This window comes from Theropithecus gelada, chromosome 3 (genome assembly GCF_003255815.1).
Source record: "Theropithecus gelada isolate Dixy chromosome 3, Tgel_1.0, whole genome shotgun sequence".
Lineage (NCBI taxonomy): Eukaryota > Metazoa > Chordata > Mammalia > Primates > Cercopithecidae > Theropithecus > Theropithecus gelada.
The window spans coordinates 168,380,463-168,398,829 of NC_037670.1; the positions used below are offsets into that span (position 1 = coordinate 168,380,463).

Sequence of the window (18,367 nt, forward strand, 5' to 3'; positions counted from 1 at the left end):
CAAATCTTTCCTTTTGTAGTAGATTTACACGTTTCATCAAAATGAGTCTAGTTGACATGTTTAAGGTAATTCTTTAACTTTCCAACCATATTCTTCTTTATTGCTTATCATTTGACCTGCTGGTTGTCATTTGAAATTCTGTCCTTTTTCCCTGGAATCTGAAGTAAGTTGGTAAAGACTCAGAATTCCTAATGTTGCAATGCATTATTTACTTTTGTAGTACATTTACACATTCCATCAAGATGAGTCTATTTGACATACTTAAGGCAATTTGTTAACTTTCCAACCATGTTCTTCTTCATTGCTTATCATTTTACCTGCTGGTTGTCATTTGCAATCCTCTCGTTGCCCTGGAATCTGAAGTAAGTTCGTAAAGATGTAGAACTCCTAATGTTGCAATACATCATTTCTAGGATTTAACTGGCTTCCCTGACATCAAATTGTGTCTTGTAAAGGCCACAGTTTGTCTCTCTGATGTAAAGTAAATGTAATGCATGTTGGGTCAAGACTGTCATTTTGGCCAATAAATGACCTGAAGTACCTGCCTAGGGCTGGCTGGCATGTACAGAATGCATTCAAACAAGTTATTCTTACGGTTATTCAACAGCTTCTGTTTTTTTTTCTGACTCCCTTCACAGATTAATAATCCTTGAATATTTTAATGGGAACAGATAACCAGACTTGGGTGAGTGACTTTATTCTCCTCGGCCTGTCCAGTGACTGGGACGCTCAGGTCTCCCTCTTTGTCCTGTTCTTGGTCATGTACATGGTGACCATGCTGGGGAACTGTCTCATTGTCCTTCTGATCAGACTGGACAACCGACTCCACACTCCCATGTATTTCTTTCTTACCAACCTCTCCCTTGTCGATGTCTCCTATGCCACAAGCATCGTCCCTCAGCTGTTGGCACATTTTCTTGCAGAACATAAATCCATCCCATTCCCAAGCTGTGCAGCCCAGTTATTTTTCTCCTTGGCCTTAGGTGGGATTGAGTTTGTTCTCCTGGCAGTGATGGCCTATGACCGCTATGTGGCTGTGTGTGACCCCCTGCGATACTCGGCCATCATGCATGGAGCACTGTGTGCTAGGTTGGCCATCACATCCTGGGTCAGTGGCTTCATCAACTCTCTTGTGCAGACTGCTATCACCTTTCAGCTGCCCATGTGCACTAACAAGTTTATTGATCATATATCCTGTGAACTCCTAGCTGTGATCAGGCTGGCTTGTGTGGACACTTCTTCCAATGAGGCCGCCATCATGGTGTCTAGCATTGTTTTTCTGATGACACCCTTCTGCCTGGTTCTTTTGTCCTACATCTGGATCATCTCCACCATTGTAAAGATCCAGTCTACAGAGGGAAGAAAGAAAGCCTTCCACACATGTGCCTCTCACCTCACGGTGGTTGCCCTGTGCTATGGCCTGGCCATTTTCACTTACATCCAGCCCCACTCCAGTCTCTCTGTCCTTCAGGAGAAGTTGTTCTCTCTCTTTTATGCCATTTTGACACCAATGCTGAACCCCATGATTTACAGCCTAAGGAATAAAGAGGTGAAGGGGGCCTGGCAGAAACTATTATGGAAATTCTCTGGGTTAGCATCAAAGCTGGCAACTTGACTCACGAGCATGACTTAGAGAAAACAACTTTACCTCAGTGTTCACCCAACTCAGATCTCACAGGTGTAAACTATGTTGTCCTGGCAACCAGGAAGGAGATGACATAACATGAACTATGGGTGTTATGTAGGAGTCTGAGTGGTTGAGTTGGATGGGGTGTGGGATGTGGGGTTATGTTTATGAACAGTGGAGTTAGATATTGCTGTTATAAAACTTCCCACACTTCTTCCACCTCCACTCTTACAGCCTGAAATCATTGAAAAAAAATTACTACTTACTGTTTTGATTTGTCACATCGTTTGTAATCATAAACCTATTCATGGATGTTACCTTAGACCACTGGTACTTACACATCCACATTTTATAAAAGGTTATGGTGCTTCCATTGAAAACAAAATGCATTTTTACATTTGAAGACTCACTTTAAATAATTTGTAGCGTAAGTCATCATACGCAGTAATTGTGTGAGTCAACATTCTGAGAAAAGTGTTATTGTCAAGACTGACTAAAATGTTTTTGTGCAGGACCTACAAAAGGTGAACATAATGTCTTTTCCTGAGTGCCGGAGGTAATTCAGTGAAAAAATACCAACTCAAGGTCTTGTTTTACCTTTATAGGGTTATAATCAATGGTTGTTTGTACTAAAGACTATTATTGACCAAGAAAAGTTAAGCTTCTGGCACTCCTTGACAGTATCCAAACAGTTTGAGAAGAATTTTACTGCATATATAGGTATGTCATTTAAAATATTAAAAATGATTAATCTCTGAAAAATTCATAAGCTCTTCCTCTGAAACTTTTTTTATTTTTTATTTTTATTTTTTGAGACGGAGTTTCACTCTTGTTGCCCAGGCTGGAGTGCAATGGCGCGATCTCGGCTTACTGCAACCTCTGCCTCCTGGGTTCAAGTGATTCTCCTGCCTCAGCCTCCCAAGTAGCTGGGATTACCGGCATGTGCCACCATGCCTGGCTAATTTTTTATATATTTTTTAGTAGAGATGGGATTTCTCCATGTTGGTCAGGCTGGTCTTGAACTCCTGACCTCGGGTGATCCACCTGCCTCGGCTTCCCAAAGTGCCGGGATTACAAGTGTGAGCCACCACACCTGGCCCCCTCTGAATCTTCAGAAATACACAAAAAAGCACACAAATTATGAGCTACTGTATAAAAGGTCAAAGACAGTTAATCTAAGGACAAACTCTTCAGCCAAAGTCAGTGAAGGGTAAGATAATTTAATATGAATTTTTGAACATCAAAGAAGGTCAGTAGCTGGGCAAATGTTACCCTCAAGTCTCCACACTGAGAACTTCTCTTGCCTCCTCTGTCTTTCCTGCCCTCACACACACAACAGAGCCACAGGTGAACTTTCGTAAATCTTGTAACCTGGGCTTGTCTGACAGTGGAATTCCCTTTGAAAAGAAGCATAACTGATATAAAAGAAGGAGAAGACATAACTGAGAAAGGGGAAAGAAAAGAAAGAATACAATCATAGCTGGTCTCTCTACTCCATTGAAGGTGTCAAAGTCCTTTCTTCCTTTTGCATTTTCTTTAAGTCAGTTGATTTGCATTTCTTACATTTGTCAACACATCATCATAGAATCTAAGCTTTCTTACAGTGTTGAAGACATAGAACTCAAAGCCCATTTGATATCTGAATTTTATATTAATAGTAATGCAATCTTAAATTTTGCAAGATAGGCAGGCATCCTAAAAGATGACAATGCTGGCAAATTAAAATTTTATTTCAAGTATTATCAGTGGAGTATCTATTCTGTGTCAGTGTCAATAAATGGTTGCTGGACACAATAGTCAATATGATACCATCCTGACAAGGACAATTTCGCATAGTAGGGAAGACAGATGATGAAACAATGATAACGCATTGTGGTAAGTGTTACAGTGAAGGGAAATCTGCTGGAAATGATTGCAGAAGGCTTCCTATAAAAGGACCTTTGGGTTGAGACCAGAAATGTAAGAACAAGTTATCTAGAAGATAAGAAACCCAAACAAGAAACAACCTGTATAAAGTTGTAGAGACGTGAGCAAGAATGAAAGTCCAAAAAATGCTGGAAGTTCAATTTCAGAGCAGAGAAGAGTGAGGGAGTAGTAAGGATAAAGCAGGCGGGTTAGACATGGTCAGATCCTGGAAGGTGTCAAATGTCTAAGTATCTTTTAATTTTATTCTGATAGAAAACAATAGCCCATGGAGAATTTTTAGAAGGAGTACAGATTGAAAAAAAAATCACATTTAAAAACTATCACTCTGGCAAATGAGATAGTGGAAAAAAAGATTAGAGGCAAGACGACCAGCCTGCCTGCTGGGTCTGCTTCAGTAATACTCTTGAGACGTTAGAGATGTCTGAATGAAGTTAGATGCAATGGGAAGGAGACAAGTAAAAGTAGTGTCATTTAAAAGCGATGTCAGCTAAAACACTTCATCTCCCAGATTGGAAATGCCATCTGAATCTCATTCCTCTTCTAAAATGTGAGGATACTGTCTGAACATTCTGTACATTGTGTAGTAAACTGGAAAATTCACCATCATGAACATGCCCTATATAAAATGGTATGGGAAAGAGATAAGAAGAAAGTAATCAAAAATACAAATACATACATAATACATCAGGGAGGAAAATACATGAAGATGCTATATCTTCATTTCTGTAAGCAGTCAGGTGGTCACAGTGTTTGTGACATCTCTCCATCAACCATCACACGATCCTTTGTCTTCAGACCCCTCCTAAGCATGTTGGGATCCTTCCTGGAAGGGTTATCCAAGTCTTGATATCTCAGGAAGCAGAAATGCTGAGAGTGGGCATTAGGTATGTGGAAATAGACTACTATAGTCTCATATTCTGTATTCGTCAGGGTTCTTTAGAGAGACAAGACTAATAGGATAGACGAATATATGAAAAGAAGTTTATTAAGGAGTATTGACTCACACGATCAAAAGGTAAAGTCCCACAATAGGCCTTCTGTAGGCTGAGGAGCAAGGAAGCCAGTTGGAGTTCCAAAACCTCAAAAGTAGGGAAGCCAACAGTGCAGCCTTCAGTCTGTGGCTGAAGGCCTGAGAGCCCCTTGCCAACCACTGTTGTAGGTCCAAGAGTCCAAAAGCTGAAGAAATTGGAGTGGAGTCTGATGTTTAAGGTCAGGATGCATCCAGCACAGGAGAAAGATGGAGGCCAGAAGACTCAGGCAATCTAGTGCATCTATGTTCCTCTTCCTGCTTTTATCCTAGCCATGCCGGCAGCTGATTAGATGGTGCCCACCCAGACTGAGGGTGGGTCTGCCTCTCCCAGTCCACTGACTCAAATGTTCATCTCCTTTGGCAACATCTCCACAGACACACCCAGGAACAATACTTTGTAACCTTCAATCCAATCAAGTTGATGGTCAATATGAACCATCATATATTCCATCTATTACATTTCAATTTTTATCTTTTTTATTTGGTAGACTTTTTAATTTCAAGGCTGCACTTTCTCAGTAACTTAAATCTTCATGAATTAAATTAGTTGGATCACCTTATGACTGCACACACTTGTAATTCACAGCTGTTTGTGAAAGACACTCCCCATAGAAGGCATGACCTTTATCTTGCTACAGGAATACAAAATAAGATGCTATTCTAAACTTCATTGTTTATTTAGCCATTAAATAGAAAAAATTTAAAAAGGCACTGGAAAGCATTTGAAAATAAAATGTTTTTCATTAGTTAATAACCATAAAAACACCACTGAAGGTTTTCCTTAAAAATCTAATACATATACAAATTACAGTTTGTTCAAATAAGAATCTGAATGAGACCCATATATTCCAATTGTCTACTATGCCTCTGAGAATTCTTCTACTCTATCAATTAATAAATTTATAGTAATTTAGTAACCTATAAATTCTGCTTTCTTACTGTTGGAATTATTTTGTAAATAAAACTGCATCATTTGTTTCTGTTGGATTTCTCATACGGTCTAGATTTTTTGCTGACATCCCTATAGTATAATTTTATATGTTATTTTATTTCTGTATCTCCCGTTTAATCCAGAGGTTTCATCAGATTTATTTATTTATTTTTCTGACAATAGTATTTCACAGATGGTCACATGTCCTTCTAGCAAGAAGCACACAATGTTTGCAGCAAGAAACACAATGTTTCTTTTTTTTTCTTCTGGGGATTGTTACAGTTATTATATCGCACAGGTCAGGATTTTTCAAAAGTGCCAAATATCTATTGACATTTTGGGCTGAATAATTATTTGTTATGGGGGCTATTTTGTGCATGGTAGGATACTTAGCAACATTCCTAACATCTACCTACTAGATGGCCCTAGTACTCCCTCCCCACTAGGCAATGCCAATATTGCCCCCGATAGAGAAGGACTGACCTAGCTCTATTAATTTATTAGGGGTTTCAACATGATGAGAGTCTATCATCCTTTTCTCTTTATAATCTAAAATACGTTTACAGAGAGAAACTTCCACCTCATCACTATTTCATCCTCCTGAGGTACAGTTGGTATGAGAAAGGCAAAATAAATTTTTTAAGTTTTCCTCTTTGCCACTTTTCAATACAACAAATGAGGTGAGGTTTTTTCATTATAGTTGTGTACTCACTGATGTACATTTATTCGATGTGTCTTAATCCATGGCAATTATTGTCTTTATTGATGTTCAAACTGCCCCATATTTGGTGAACGTGAGCCTATTTTAGTTTCTTATTCCTGCTGTAAAAGCAGGAATTCCACAAGTTCCACTTTATTTTACAAAGTCCCACAAACTTTGTGACTCAAAACATTACAAAATTATTACCTTAACATTACAAAGGTCAGAGTCTGATATGGGTTCTACTAGGGCAAAATCAAGCTGTTGCCAGAGCTACGTTTCTCCCTGGGGTCTCTGGGGAAGATTCCATTTCTTGCTTTCCTGCTTTTTGAGCTGACCTCCACTCCTTGGCTCGTGGCTCCTCCTTCCACAAGACCAACAGCACAGCAAACCTCTCTGTGACTCTGATCCTCCACTCCACTCTGTCCTCCTTATGATGACAGATAAATGATCCTCTGTCATCACACATCTTTCTTCTGGCCCTGATCCTCGTATCTTGTTCTTTACAAGAAACTTGTGATTACACTGGGGCCACCCAGATTGTCCAGGACAATATCCCAATTTAAAAATCCTTCATTTAGATGCATCTGCAAGGCCCTTTTATCATGTACAATAGCGTATTCACAGGATATTCCATATTCATACAGGAACCTTAGTGTGCTACTATTTGCTACCCCTCATTTTTATACTTTTATTTTCAAAGATTTTACATTAACATAAACTATGAATACAAATAATTGCTATGCTGTTTCAGCTTTGGCTGTGCAGAAGCTCTTTAGTTTAATTAGGTTAATTATCCTGTAGTCTGTTAAATATTTAAAAGTGAATTTTATGTTAACCTTAAATCTTACCATTTCCAGGATGACCTACCTTCCTTTTCTTTTCTATTCTTTTCTTTTTTCCTTTCTTTTTCTTTTCTTTTCTTTTCTATTCTATTATTTTCTTTTCTTTCTTTTTTCTTTTCTTGTATAGATCCAATTTTCTGTCTGGTATTCTATTCCTGAAGAATTTCTATTAACACTTCTTCTGGGGCCAGGCGCGGTGGCTCACACCTGTAATCCCAGCACTTTGGGAGGCTGAGGCGGGCAGATCACGAGGTCAGGAGATCGACACCATCCTGGCTAACAGGGTGAAACACCGTCTCTACTAAAAATACAAAAAAATAGCTGGGTGTGGTGGCGGGTTCCTGTAGTCCCAGCTACTTGGGAAGCTAAGGCAGGAGAATGGTGTGAACCCAGGAGGTGGAGCTGGCAGTGAGCCGAGAACGCACCACTGCACTCTAGCCTGGGCGACAGAGCAAGACTCTGTCTCAAACAAACAAACAAAAAACACTTCTTCTGGTCTAAGTCTGCTGGAAATATATTTATTTGCTTTTTTTCTGAAAAAGAATTTATTTTTCTTTAATTTTCAAAAACATATTTTCTCTGCATATAAAATTCTTAGCTGATAGTTTTCCCCATCTCACAGTTTTAAAGATGTAGCTCCATTTTCTTCTGGCTAGAATAGTTTCCAACAAGATATCTGCATTGATTTGTGTTTTTGTTTTTCTATGTATGATGTATCTTTTTTTCCCTTGGTCTGTTTTCAAGGTTTTCACTTTTATTTTAGCTTTTTGACAGTTTGAATACCATGAATGTAGACTTTCCTTTGCTTATTTTCAGTTATGCTATTTGGCTGAGCTTCTTGGATTTGAGCTCCAATTTCTTTTATTATTTTTCTCAGTCATTATCTCTTCAAATACTTCTCCTTTTACTTTGTTTTGATTTCTCTTCTGGAATTTTCAAATTTTATGTATGTTAGATTGTTTGATATTGTACCACAGTCCTTGGCTGCTCTCTTCTATTTTATCATTATTATATTTTTCTCTTTGTGCTTCAGTCCTGCTAATCTCTATTGATTTATCTTTATCTTCACTGATTGTTTCTTGGCTCTCTTGAACCCACTCATCAGCATTCTTCATCTGTTATTATGTTCTTCATGTCCAGCATTTCCATTTGGTTCTTCCGTACAGTTTTCAATTTACAGTCCAAATTCCTTACATTTTACATTTACAGAGGCTGACCATCTTTTCCACAGGATCTGTTCACTTATCAAAGAGAGTTATTTTAAGCCCCTGTGTGATAGTTCCTATATTCGGGCCATATTTGATTCTGGTTGTGTTAATTCTTTTGCTCAGTGACATTTTTTTCCAGCTTTTTCCTCTGATCTTTAATTTTGGTTAGATCCAAACATTGTGTGTGTAGGATAATAGACTCTGAGAAAAAATAAGAGTATGACTTGAAATGGGCATGCCTGTTTTTCTTGTCCTGCAGTGTTTTTTCTTTTTCAACTTTTATTTTAGGATCAGGAGGTACATGTGAAGGTTTGTTGCAAAGGTACATTGCACCATGCTGAGGTTTACGGTATGACTGAACCCATCACTCATGTAGTGAGCATAGTACCCAACAGCTAGTTTTTTTAGTTCTTTCCCTCCTCTCTTTCTCCCCTTTATACTAGTCCCCATTGTCTATTGTTCCCTTTTTTATGTCCATGTGTACACAATGTTTAGCTGCCACTTATAAATGAGAACATGGGTATTCTGTTTCTATGCTAGTTTGCTTAAGGTAATGGCCTTCAGCTCCATCCATGTTGCCACATAGGACGTGATTTTATTTTTCTTTATGGCTGCATAGTATTCCAAAGTATATATGCACCACATTTTCTTTATCCAATTCATCATTGATGGACACCTAGGTTGATTCCATGACTTTGCTATTGTGAATAGCACTGCAATGAACATATAGGTGCATGTGTCCTTTTAATAGAATGATTTATTTTCCTTTGGGTATATACTCAGTAATAGGATTGTTAGGTTGGATGGTAGTTCTACTCTCAGTTGTTTGAGAAATCTCCAAATTTCTCTCCACGGTGACTGGACTAGTTTACCCTTCCACAGACAGTGTATACATGTCCGTTTTTCTCCATTGCCTTGCCAACATCTGTTTTTTTCTATTTTTTTTTTATTTTTTAGCCATCCTGGCTGGTGTTAGATGTACCACTGTTGTTTTGATTTGCATTTCTCTGGTGATTAGTAATAGTGAGCATTTTTTCATATGTTTGTTGGCCGCTTGTATGTCTTCTTTTGAGAAGTATCTCTTCATGTCCTTTGTTCACTTTTTAAAGAGGTTATTTGCTTTTGACTTATTGATTTAAGTTTCTCATAGATTCTGGATATTAGACTTTTGTTGGATGCATGCTTTGCAAATATTTTCTCCCATTCTGTGTGTTTTCTGTTTACTCTGTTGATAGTTTCTTTTGCTGTGGAGAAGCTCTTTAATTTAATTAGGTCCCACATGTCCATTTTTGTTGTTGCTGCAATTGCTTTTGAAAACTTAGCCATACATTCTTTGCTAAGGCCAATTTCAAGAAGGGTATTTTCCAGGTTTTATTCTGGAATTCTTATAGTTTGAGATCTTACTTTTAAGTATCTAATCCACCTTCAGTTAATTTTTGTATATGGAGATAAGTGATCATCCAGTTTCATTGTTTTGCATATGGATAGCCAGTTATCTCAGCACAATTTATTGAATTGGGAGTCTTTTTCCAATTGCTTATTTTTGTCAAGTTTATTGATTACCAGATGATTGTAGATGTGCAGCTTTATTTTTGGTTCTCTATTCCGTTCCTTGCTTTGTGTGTCTGTTTTTATGCCAGTATTATACTTTTTTTGGTTACTGTAGCAGCATATTATGAAATAAGGTAATGTGATGCCTCCAGCTTTGGTTTTTTGTTATTATTGTTTGTTTGTTTTTTCTTAGGATTGCTTTGGCTATTTGGGCTCTTTTTGTTTTCCCTGTGAATTTTAGAATAGCTTTCTCTAATTTGAAAAATGATATTGGCAGTTTGAACAGGAATAGCATTGAATCTGTGCATTGCTTTGAGCAGTATGACCATTTAAATGATATTGATTTTTCCAATCCATGAGCATGGAACGTTTTTCCACTTATTTGTGTTGTCTCCAATTTCTTTGAGCAGTGAATGAAGTTGAGACACAAAAATCCATACAAGAGATCAATGATTCCAAAAGTTGATTTTTAAAAAAATAAATAAGATCAGTAGACCACTAGCTAGATTAACAAAAAAAATAGAAAAGATCTAAATAAGCACAGTTAGGAATGACGGCTATGACGTTACAACTGATCCCACGTAAATACAAAAGAACCACAGAGACTGTTATGAACACTTCTATGCACACAAATTAGAAAACCTGGAGAACCTGGATAAATTCCTGGAAACACACAACCTCCCAAGATTTAACCAGGAAGAAACTGAAAGCCTGAAAAGACCAATAATGAGTTCTGAAATTGAATCAGTAATTTAAAAAACCTGTCAATAAATAAATAAATAAATAAATACAAACAAACTATGGAACAGATGGATTAATAGCCAAATTCTACCCTATGTAAAAAAGAACTGATACTGAAGAAGGGACTTCTCTCTAACTTGTTCTACAAAACCAGCATCATCATCTTGATACCAAAATCTGTTAGAAACACAACAAAAAAAGATAATTTTGGTCCAATATCACTGGTGGATGATGCAGAAATCCTCAAAAAACATGAGCAAACCAAATCCAGCAGCCTATCAAAAAGTTAATTCATCATGATCAAGTAAGCTTTATTCCTGGGATACAAGGTTGGTTCAACATACACAAATCAATAAATATGATTCGCCACATAAACAGACTTAAAGACAAAAACCATATGGTCATCTCAATAGATGCAGAAAAATCTTTTTATAAAACCCGACATTTTTTTCATGAAAAAAAAAAAAAACACTCTCGACAAAGTAGGTAAAAGGGACATACCTCAAAATCATAAGAGCCTTTTATGACAGACCCACAGCTAACATCATACTGAATAGGCAAAAATTGGAACCAGTCCCACTGAGAACTGAAACTAGACAAGGATGCCCAATCTCACCACTCCTCTTCGGTACGGTACTGGAAGTCCTAGCCAGAGCAATCAGGCAAGAGAAAGAACCATAAGGCATCTGAATAGGAAAATAAGAAGTCAAATTATCTCTCTTCGGTGACAATATGATTCCAAACCTAGAAAACCCAAAAGACTTTGCCAAAAGACTCCTGGAACTTATACACAACTTCAGTAAAGTTTCAGAATACAAAAATCAGTATAGTTTCTATATACCCGTAGCATTCTCACTCAGAGCCAAATCAAATGCACAAGCCCATTTGCAGTAGCCACATGCTCAAAATAAGATACCAAGGAATACAGCTAACAAGGGGGTAAACAATCTCTACAAGAAAAACCACAAAACACTGTTGTCCTACAGTTTTGTGTGTGGTGTGTGTGTGTAGGTAGGTCCAGGGGATGTGGGAATCGGTGGCATCAGGGGTTGACCTGGATTTGAGTTTTGTTGTTGATTATCCTCCGTGCACCAATGAATCTAAATTTCTCTAGCATTGAGCATTGCTTGTGCTTGGGGTGAAGAGTTAATTGTTGGAGGGTTTTCTCAAACATTGCTGGTCCACCCTCAGTTTTAAGCTCTTACTGTGAGACTCCACACCATACTGTGTCTTTCCACATGCTGCCTTTTGTCCATGGTAAACTTAAGCCACAATACCTGCTCTTCAATTCTTGCTGTCCTGGTGACAGAGAATGGGGATTATGCTTTGCTATTCCAGATCTATCTCAGTCTTAGGCACATCGTTTGTCCTTGTCCCTGGGTCACAGTGATCCAGTCTCTTTCCCAGCCTTAGGACAGGGCTCATGGTCTGGACTCAGGGCTAGAAAGTGTTTATTTTTGTTTGTTTGCTTTTTCCTTCCCTCAGCAATAGTCTTCCTCTGTCTGTGGGGGAAAAAGGGTTCCTGCCCTTCCTCCAGTGAGTGGTTCTGGGTTTTGTCCCATGCAGGAGACAGACTTGGTAAGAGTGAGTGGACTTCCTGTCTTCCTGCAGCTACTATTGCTGCCCTTACCTCAACCTGCATCGTAAAGGAGGCTTTCTGTGGCGTTTCACCCTCCCTCAAGCATTCTCATCAGGACATTCCAAGTCTCCAAGTCTGAGAATAAAATATTGAGAAAAGATGTAAACTTCTCATTTATCTGCGGTTCCTGATTCTCCCAGTACCTCACACTTAACCTTCAGCAATTTGGCAAAGCAGTTCTTACTAGCACCTAGGGTGGCCTCATTTTCCTTTCACGCTCTGGCCCAGGTAACACAGAGCTCACGCCCCATGTCTTTCTGGGGTTACCTGTATTTCCTCAGATTTCATGCTAGTTAGTTTCCCTGCAACCTCAGCTCTCTTATCAATTCAAGAATAGTTATAGTTGTGTAGGTTATCAAACCTTTTCCTGTTTTAGGATGGAAGCAATGCTCTTTCCAGCTTTTTACAACCTAAGTGAAAGCTAGAACAAGCTCAATTACCATTTTTCCTTTTTAAATAGACTTTATATTTTGAGCAGTTTTACATTCATAGAAACGTTTAACAGAGAGTTCACATATCTCCACTCCCCACCTCGCCACACTACCATGCACTCTTCTGTGTTACCAACATCCATCTCCAGAATGACACATTTTCAAATACTTTTTTTTTTTTTTTTTGAGACAGAGTCTCGCTCTGTCATCCAGGCTGGAGTGCAGTGGCGCAATCTTGGCTCACTGCAACCTCCGCTTCCTGGGCTCAAGTGATTCTCCTGCCTCAGCCTCCCTAGTAACTGGGACTACAGTGGCGTGCCACCACGCCCAACTAATTTTTTGTATTTTTAGTAGAGATGGGGTTTCACCATGTTAGCCAGATTGGTCTCCATCTTCTGACCTCATAATCTGCCCGCTTTGGCCTCCCAAAGCGCTGGGATTACAGGTGTGAGCCACCGTGCCCGGCCTCAATTACTTTTTAATGTCAGTTTTAACAGTGTGAGAAAATGTGTGCTAAGGTTAAGCTAAGTAAACCGTAACGATGGCAAATAATGCTTTTTAGGCCAAGGAATTGCGAGCCCAACAAACTGCTTCTCTGGAAGTAGCCAACTCTAATTATATGCATAATTCCTAGCAGGAAGTAGTTTGTTATATTCATGTTTATTTTTCTGCAATACCAAGGGTATGAATTTATAGTAAATATCAGTGTGCCTTTATGAATGCTTGTTGAAGGAACTCATTCAATTTCGAGATAGACAACTATGAAGCAGTCTTAAAAATGGAAGTAGATAGGTAGATGGTGGTGCCGAGGAATTACCGGTATTTGACTTGGTAGACGAATAAATAAATAGAGAAATGATTCATTTAAGGGCACATACTAGATAAAGAATATATCAGACAATGATACTATGCTTGCATTATCTCAAAATTGTATGAAATCTCTTCATATATATTAAAAATTTGAAGAGGTACGCAAAGTTAATCTGTTGTATTATTTTGAATAACTTTCTTCCTTTCTCTTTTTTTTCCCAGTAGAATATAAGATTCACTTTTTCCACATCTTATTTGAAGTCTTAAATCTTTTTATTCAATGCTATTATTTTGCAACTTAAATAGTACCATGAGACATGCACTGCATATCCATGGACTCTTGTAAAGTTCACAGTGGCCCATTATATTCTTTGCATATATCTCAGCAGAACAAAACACTACTCTCTTGTCTCCAGAAGGAGAAATAAGAGAATTCTAGAGCCAAAGGAGAGGGTTTATTTTTTTCCTTTAACCCGTTGTGAATATAGGCCTATTCACTGCTCACTGGAATCGGTGCGTTGAAGGATAAAAGCTAGATTTGGGTTCTAGGGGAATAGCCTAAAACTCTACCAAGCAAGCTTTTATGAATATTTTTTAGAGTGACTTAAGGCTTCAGTGGGGTTCTGCAGGAAACAGGGATAGAGAAGAACAGACTTTCACAAGAAAAATAAGAGTGGCATGGAGGCCCTGCCCTTGAGAATTGGGAGTGGTGACAGCAATTAACACTCTAATGCATGAAGCTCCTGAGGGGAATCTATCAGCTCTGTGTTGCCAATGCAGCCACTCCCACACTCCATTACTTCTGTGTGTATGAGCCAATTTGGGAGTACCTGTAACCTTCCTCCGTAGTTTCCCTCAAACGTATGCTAGTTCCGGGTAATTTCCCAAGAGGTTGGGGCACTTAATCTTTATGGTCCACCACTTTGTTGGAGGGGAGTCTTGCTTAGAAAACAACTTAATCCTAGACTGAGGGAGACATGACCATTGCAGGCACTGATTAACATTTGAGAGCTCATCACAGAGCTGTCATCAGAGGGTGGGTACAAACAGAGGCTTAAAGAGGGGCAGAAATAGTACAATATGATTTGTTAGGAAGTTTCAATCAGAAATACAAACTATGAATGTGAAACCTCTTAGTTATTTATTTTATTATTATTTTTTTTTTGACAGAGTGTCACTGTTTCACCTAGGCTGGAGTGCAGTGGTGCGATCTTGGCTCACTGCAACCTCCACCTCCCGGGTTCAAGCAATTCTCACTGCCTCAGCCTCCCGAGTAGCTGGGATTACAGGCACCCACCATAACATCCGGCTAATTTTTCTATTTTTTAGTAGAGACGGGGTTTCACCATGTTGGCCAGGCTCAGATCACCTGACCTCAGGTGATCTGCCAGCCTCGGTCTCACAAAGTGCTGAGATTACAGGTGTGAGCCACCACGCTCAGCCTGAAACCTGCTCATCTTAAGTATTGTAACAAATGTAGGAAAGTAATTTTGCTTTCTGAAGGCCGGAGGCTTAAGTACATTTTTGTTGTATGTTTATTCAATTCCAGACTTTAGTATTAGCAGAGAAAAAAAGAAGCGGTAAAAACTGAGGCTGGAGAAGAGAATGATTATTAACTAAAAAACAGAGATACCATGGATGAATTCTGCATCATTTTTGGGGAAGATGCTGAGGTGAGAAGGCTAGATTAATAAAACACTTCATGAACATGTAGTAGGGGTATATTACCTTTCCAGAAAATAAAAATTGCCAATTATTTTAAAGTCTGTCATCTCAATTATTCTCCTAAGAGTGTATATACTAAATGTTTTGACTTTCTTTTCTTTCTTTCTTCTTCTTCTAATTTTTTTAAAGACAGAGTCTCTCTCTGTTGCCCAGGCTGGAGAGCAGTAGCACAATCATAGCTAACTTAACTCTGAGCTCCTGGACTCAAGCAATCTTCCAGCTTCAGCCTCCTGAGTGGCTAGGACTACAGGTATGTGCCACTAGGGCCAGTTAACTAAAAAACTTTTTCTTTTTTTTTTTTTTTTGTAGAGATGGGGTCTCACTATGTTGCCCAGGCTGATTTTGAACACTTGGCCTCAAGCAATCCTCCAGCCTCAGTCTCTCACAGTGCTGGGATTACAAGCATGAACCACCATGCCCAGCCTGATTTTCTTTTCAATAGAAACAAAAATGAAATGTAAGATAATTAAATGAATTGTTCAAAGTTAAAAGGCTCTTAGAATGCAAACTGGGCCCGCAGTTGAGGTCTCCTGACTGTCATTCAGCATCTCTCAAATGAGCTTAGGGATTGCACTATGGAAACTTGCTAGAGTGAGGAAACTACACTGGAAAAGAATATTCTGAGATATGAGGGACAAGAGCTCTAGAGAAGGTGTAGCATAAACAGAATGAGACCATGATAAATTATGTCTCTAGGGTGAACTTCAGAATTGCACGTTTCAGAAACTAGGTCTCAGTAATTGGATTCAGATTATGTGAAAAGTCAGACAACCAAATCAAGACAGGAAGTAGATAACAAGACCCCAAAGAAGAAAAGCAATTTTTCTTCTCAGGATATAAAACCATCTTGGAGACACTGTCTACCCAGTGGCACTGGGTTTCTCCATTCCCCAGCGCTAGGATGATGAAAATACTCCTGTCCAGGATGGATATATTTCGTGTATATCAAAACCAAGTGTTCAATAACAGGTCAGATGAATCTTTTGCTAAACAAAAATGCCATTTCCACTGAGAGTTCCACTGTGTAAAGGTAAGCTTCTTGTTTATTTAGACCAGCATGAAAGAGAAATAGCTGTTAAGTTGTGCGTCTTATCTTCATGTGCTCTGCTTCTGTGTTCAGAACTCTGCATCAGCTGAGGTTGCAGAGAGCTCCAAAAGGAGGCCACATATGATGAAGACTCAAAAAAGTTTTACAAAAGATGATGTACAAACAAATTTTCCCAGGAGAAAACCTTTTGGTCTTTTACTCCCTAGCAGTGGGGCATCATATATGTAGTGATGTACAGCATCATCTCTATGACATGGGGAAGCCTCAGTATGCCTGACTATGTTTGCGATTGGATTCAAGCCTTATCCAAGATTGTATCCGACTCATCCTCTGTTTGAATTGACAAAGAGAGTGGAAAGGATTATAAAATGGGAATGATGAGGACAAAGGGAAATGTAGATGAAGATTAAGAGGAAGATGAATGATAAGCAATAGAAGATATAAAGGAAGAGGATTTACTCATGGGGAGGAGGAGGGAAAAATAAAAGATGGTTCATTGGAAGAGTGGGACAAATCTAATTCTGTTGATAGAAATAAAGAGGACAGGGTGGAATTTCATTTGTGGATAGGGGAGTACAGGCATTTGTGAGACATTTAGGAAATGTTCATTCAGCTTTCGCAGAATGCATTTGGAGTTTTGGAGGGAAATCTAGAAGGTAAATGTGAAACTGAGAGTGAGCCATATAGAGCAGATATTATTATAGCTAGAAATAACAAGCCTTCCAAGAAAAACTTTAGAAGTAGAGTCCAACTTCTGAGCACAGAACCTTAGCAAATGCTCATAGAACGGAGCAGGAGCACTAAGAAGGTTAAGAATGCTCACAAGGCAAATCTATTGGAGGAAGACCAGGACAGAAGTGCACGACGGAGTTGCAACTTTGAAGGAACAAATAGGTAACATTGTTAAAAGCTGAGTGAAGAATGCAAATAGAATAAAATTCTCTGGAATTGCTGATGACAGGTTATCAGTAACCTTTAAGTTTTCAAATTCGGCCAGGCGCGGTGGCTCATGCCTGTAATCCCAGCACTTTGGGAGGCTGAGGCAGGCAGATCACCTGGGGTCAGGGGAGACCAGCCTGGCCAACATGGTAAAACCCCGTCTCTACGAAAAATACCAAAAATTAGCCAGGCGTAGTGGTGGGCTCCTGTAATCCCAGCTACTTGGGAGGCTGAGATAGGAGAATCGCTTGAACCTGGGAGATAGAGGTTGCGGTGAGCCGAGATTGCCCCACTGCACTCCAGCCTGGGAGACAGAGCAAAACTCCGTAAAAAAAAAAAAAAAAAAAAAAAAAAATCAAATTCTATAGATTAGTGAGGGTAGAAATTTCCACTGGCTAAGGGATGAATATCAGGAAATAAATCCAGTAAATGGATTCTAGATATTAGGGATGTGAAAATGAAGGGGGATTTAGAATGCTATCTATACACTAAAGCTTCCTAAATATTTTCTGTATATTTTCTTTTATAATGAAGGAGAAGGAGTTGCTTAGGAGCAAGAGGGACGTGAGGATGGTAGAGAGGAGAAGTAAATGGTTAAAGAAGATTCTGAAAGAGACAGCGTGAAATCAAGACTAAGGATCATCAGTAAATAACGGACATCTGCCTGTTCCAGCACTCCTGTAGGAACTTTAGTCCTCCAACTCCTTTAATTTCACCCAGGACATTTCAGCTGGCCAATATTAGACACATTTCACACATGAAGAATATGAGGCTCAGAGATGCTAAGTATCTTGCTCCAAGTCTCAGGAAGCAGAACAGATGTGGGTCCACAACAGAAGCTGTTAGACTCTGAAGTTCACATTTTCTCTGAGATGAGACACTGTCACTCATTTGTAATGTGACAAGGACTATAGTGGAGAGACGTGTAGGGTGGCTGAGAGGAGCACAGTGAGTCACAGGCTCACAGGGTCTCCCGTTCGGCAGAGGAGAAAATGATCTGGTGACAATCACTGTGTCTATGTCTTTTTCCCCACTGATGAGCAAACGCTTCGAGAACAGGGAAGGGTGATCTTCACCCTGAAATCAGCATCTAGCAAAGATGGCACTGCAAGATATTTGCCTAATTAGTGGAAAAAATGTCTACTTCTGGTGCACATCTTCTATTTATTCAACAAGGGTTGGCAGTTATTTTTAAGTAAAATATATACTTGAGGTT

General features: G+C 39.0%; 1 protein-coding gene across 1 annotated transcript; it reads left to right on the top strand.

Moving 5' to 3' along the window:
• The first annotated feature begins 335 nt into the window (after positions 1 to 335).
• LOC112621442 (olfactory receptor 2F1) lies at positions 336 to 1,697 on the top strand. Its single transcript, XM_025380881.1, has one exon. The coding sequence runs from the start codon at positions 662 to 664 to the stop codon at positions 1,613 to 1,615; it is 954 nt and encodes a 317-aa protein (XP_025236666.1). The 5' UTR covers positions 336 to 661; the 3' UTR covers positions 1,616 to 1,697.
• Positions 1,698 to 18,367: the final 16,670 nt, after the last annotated feature.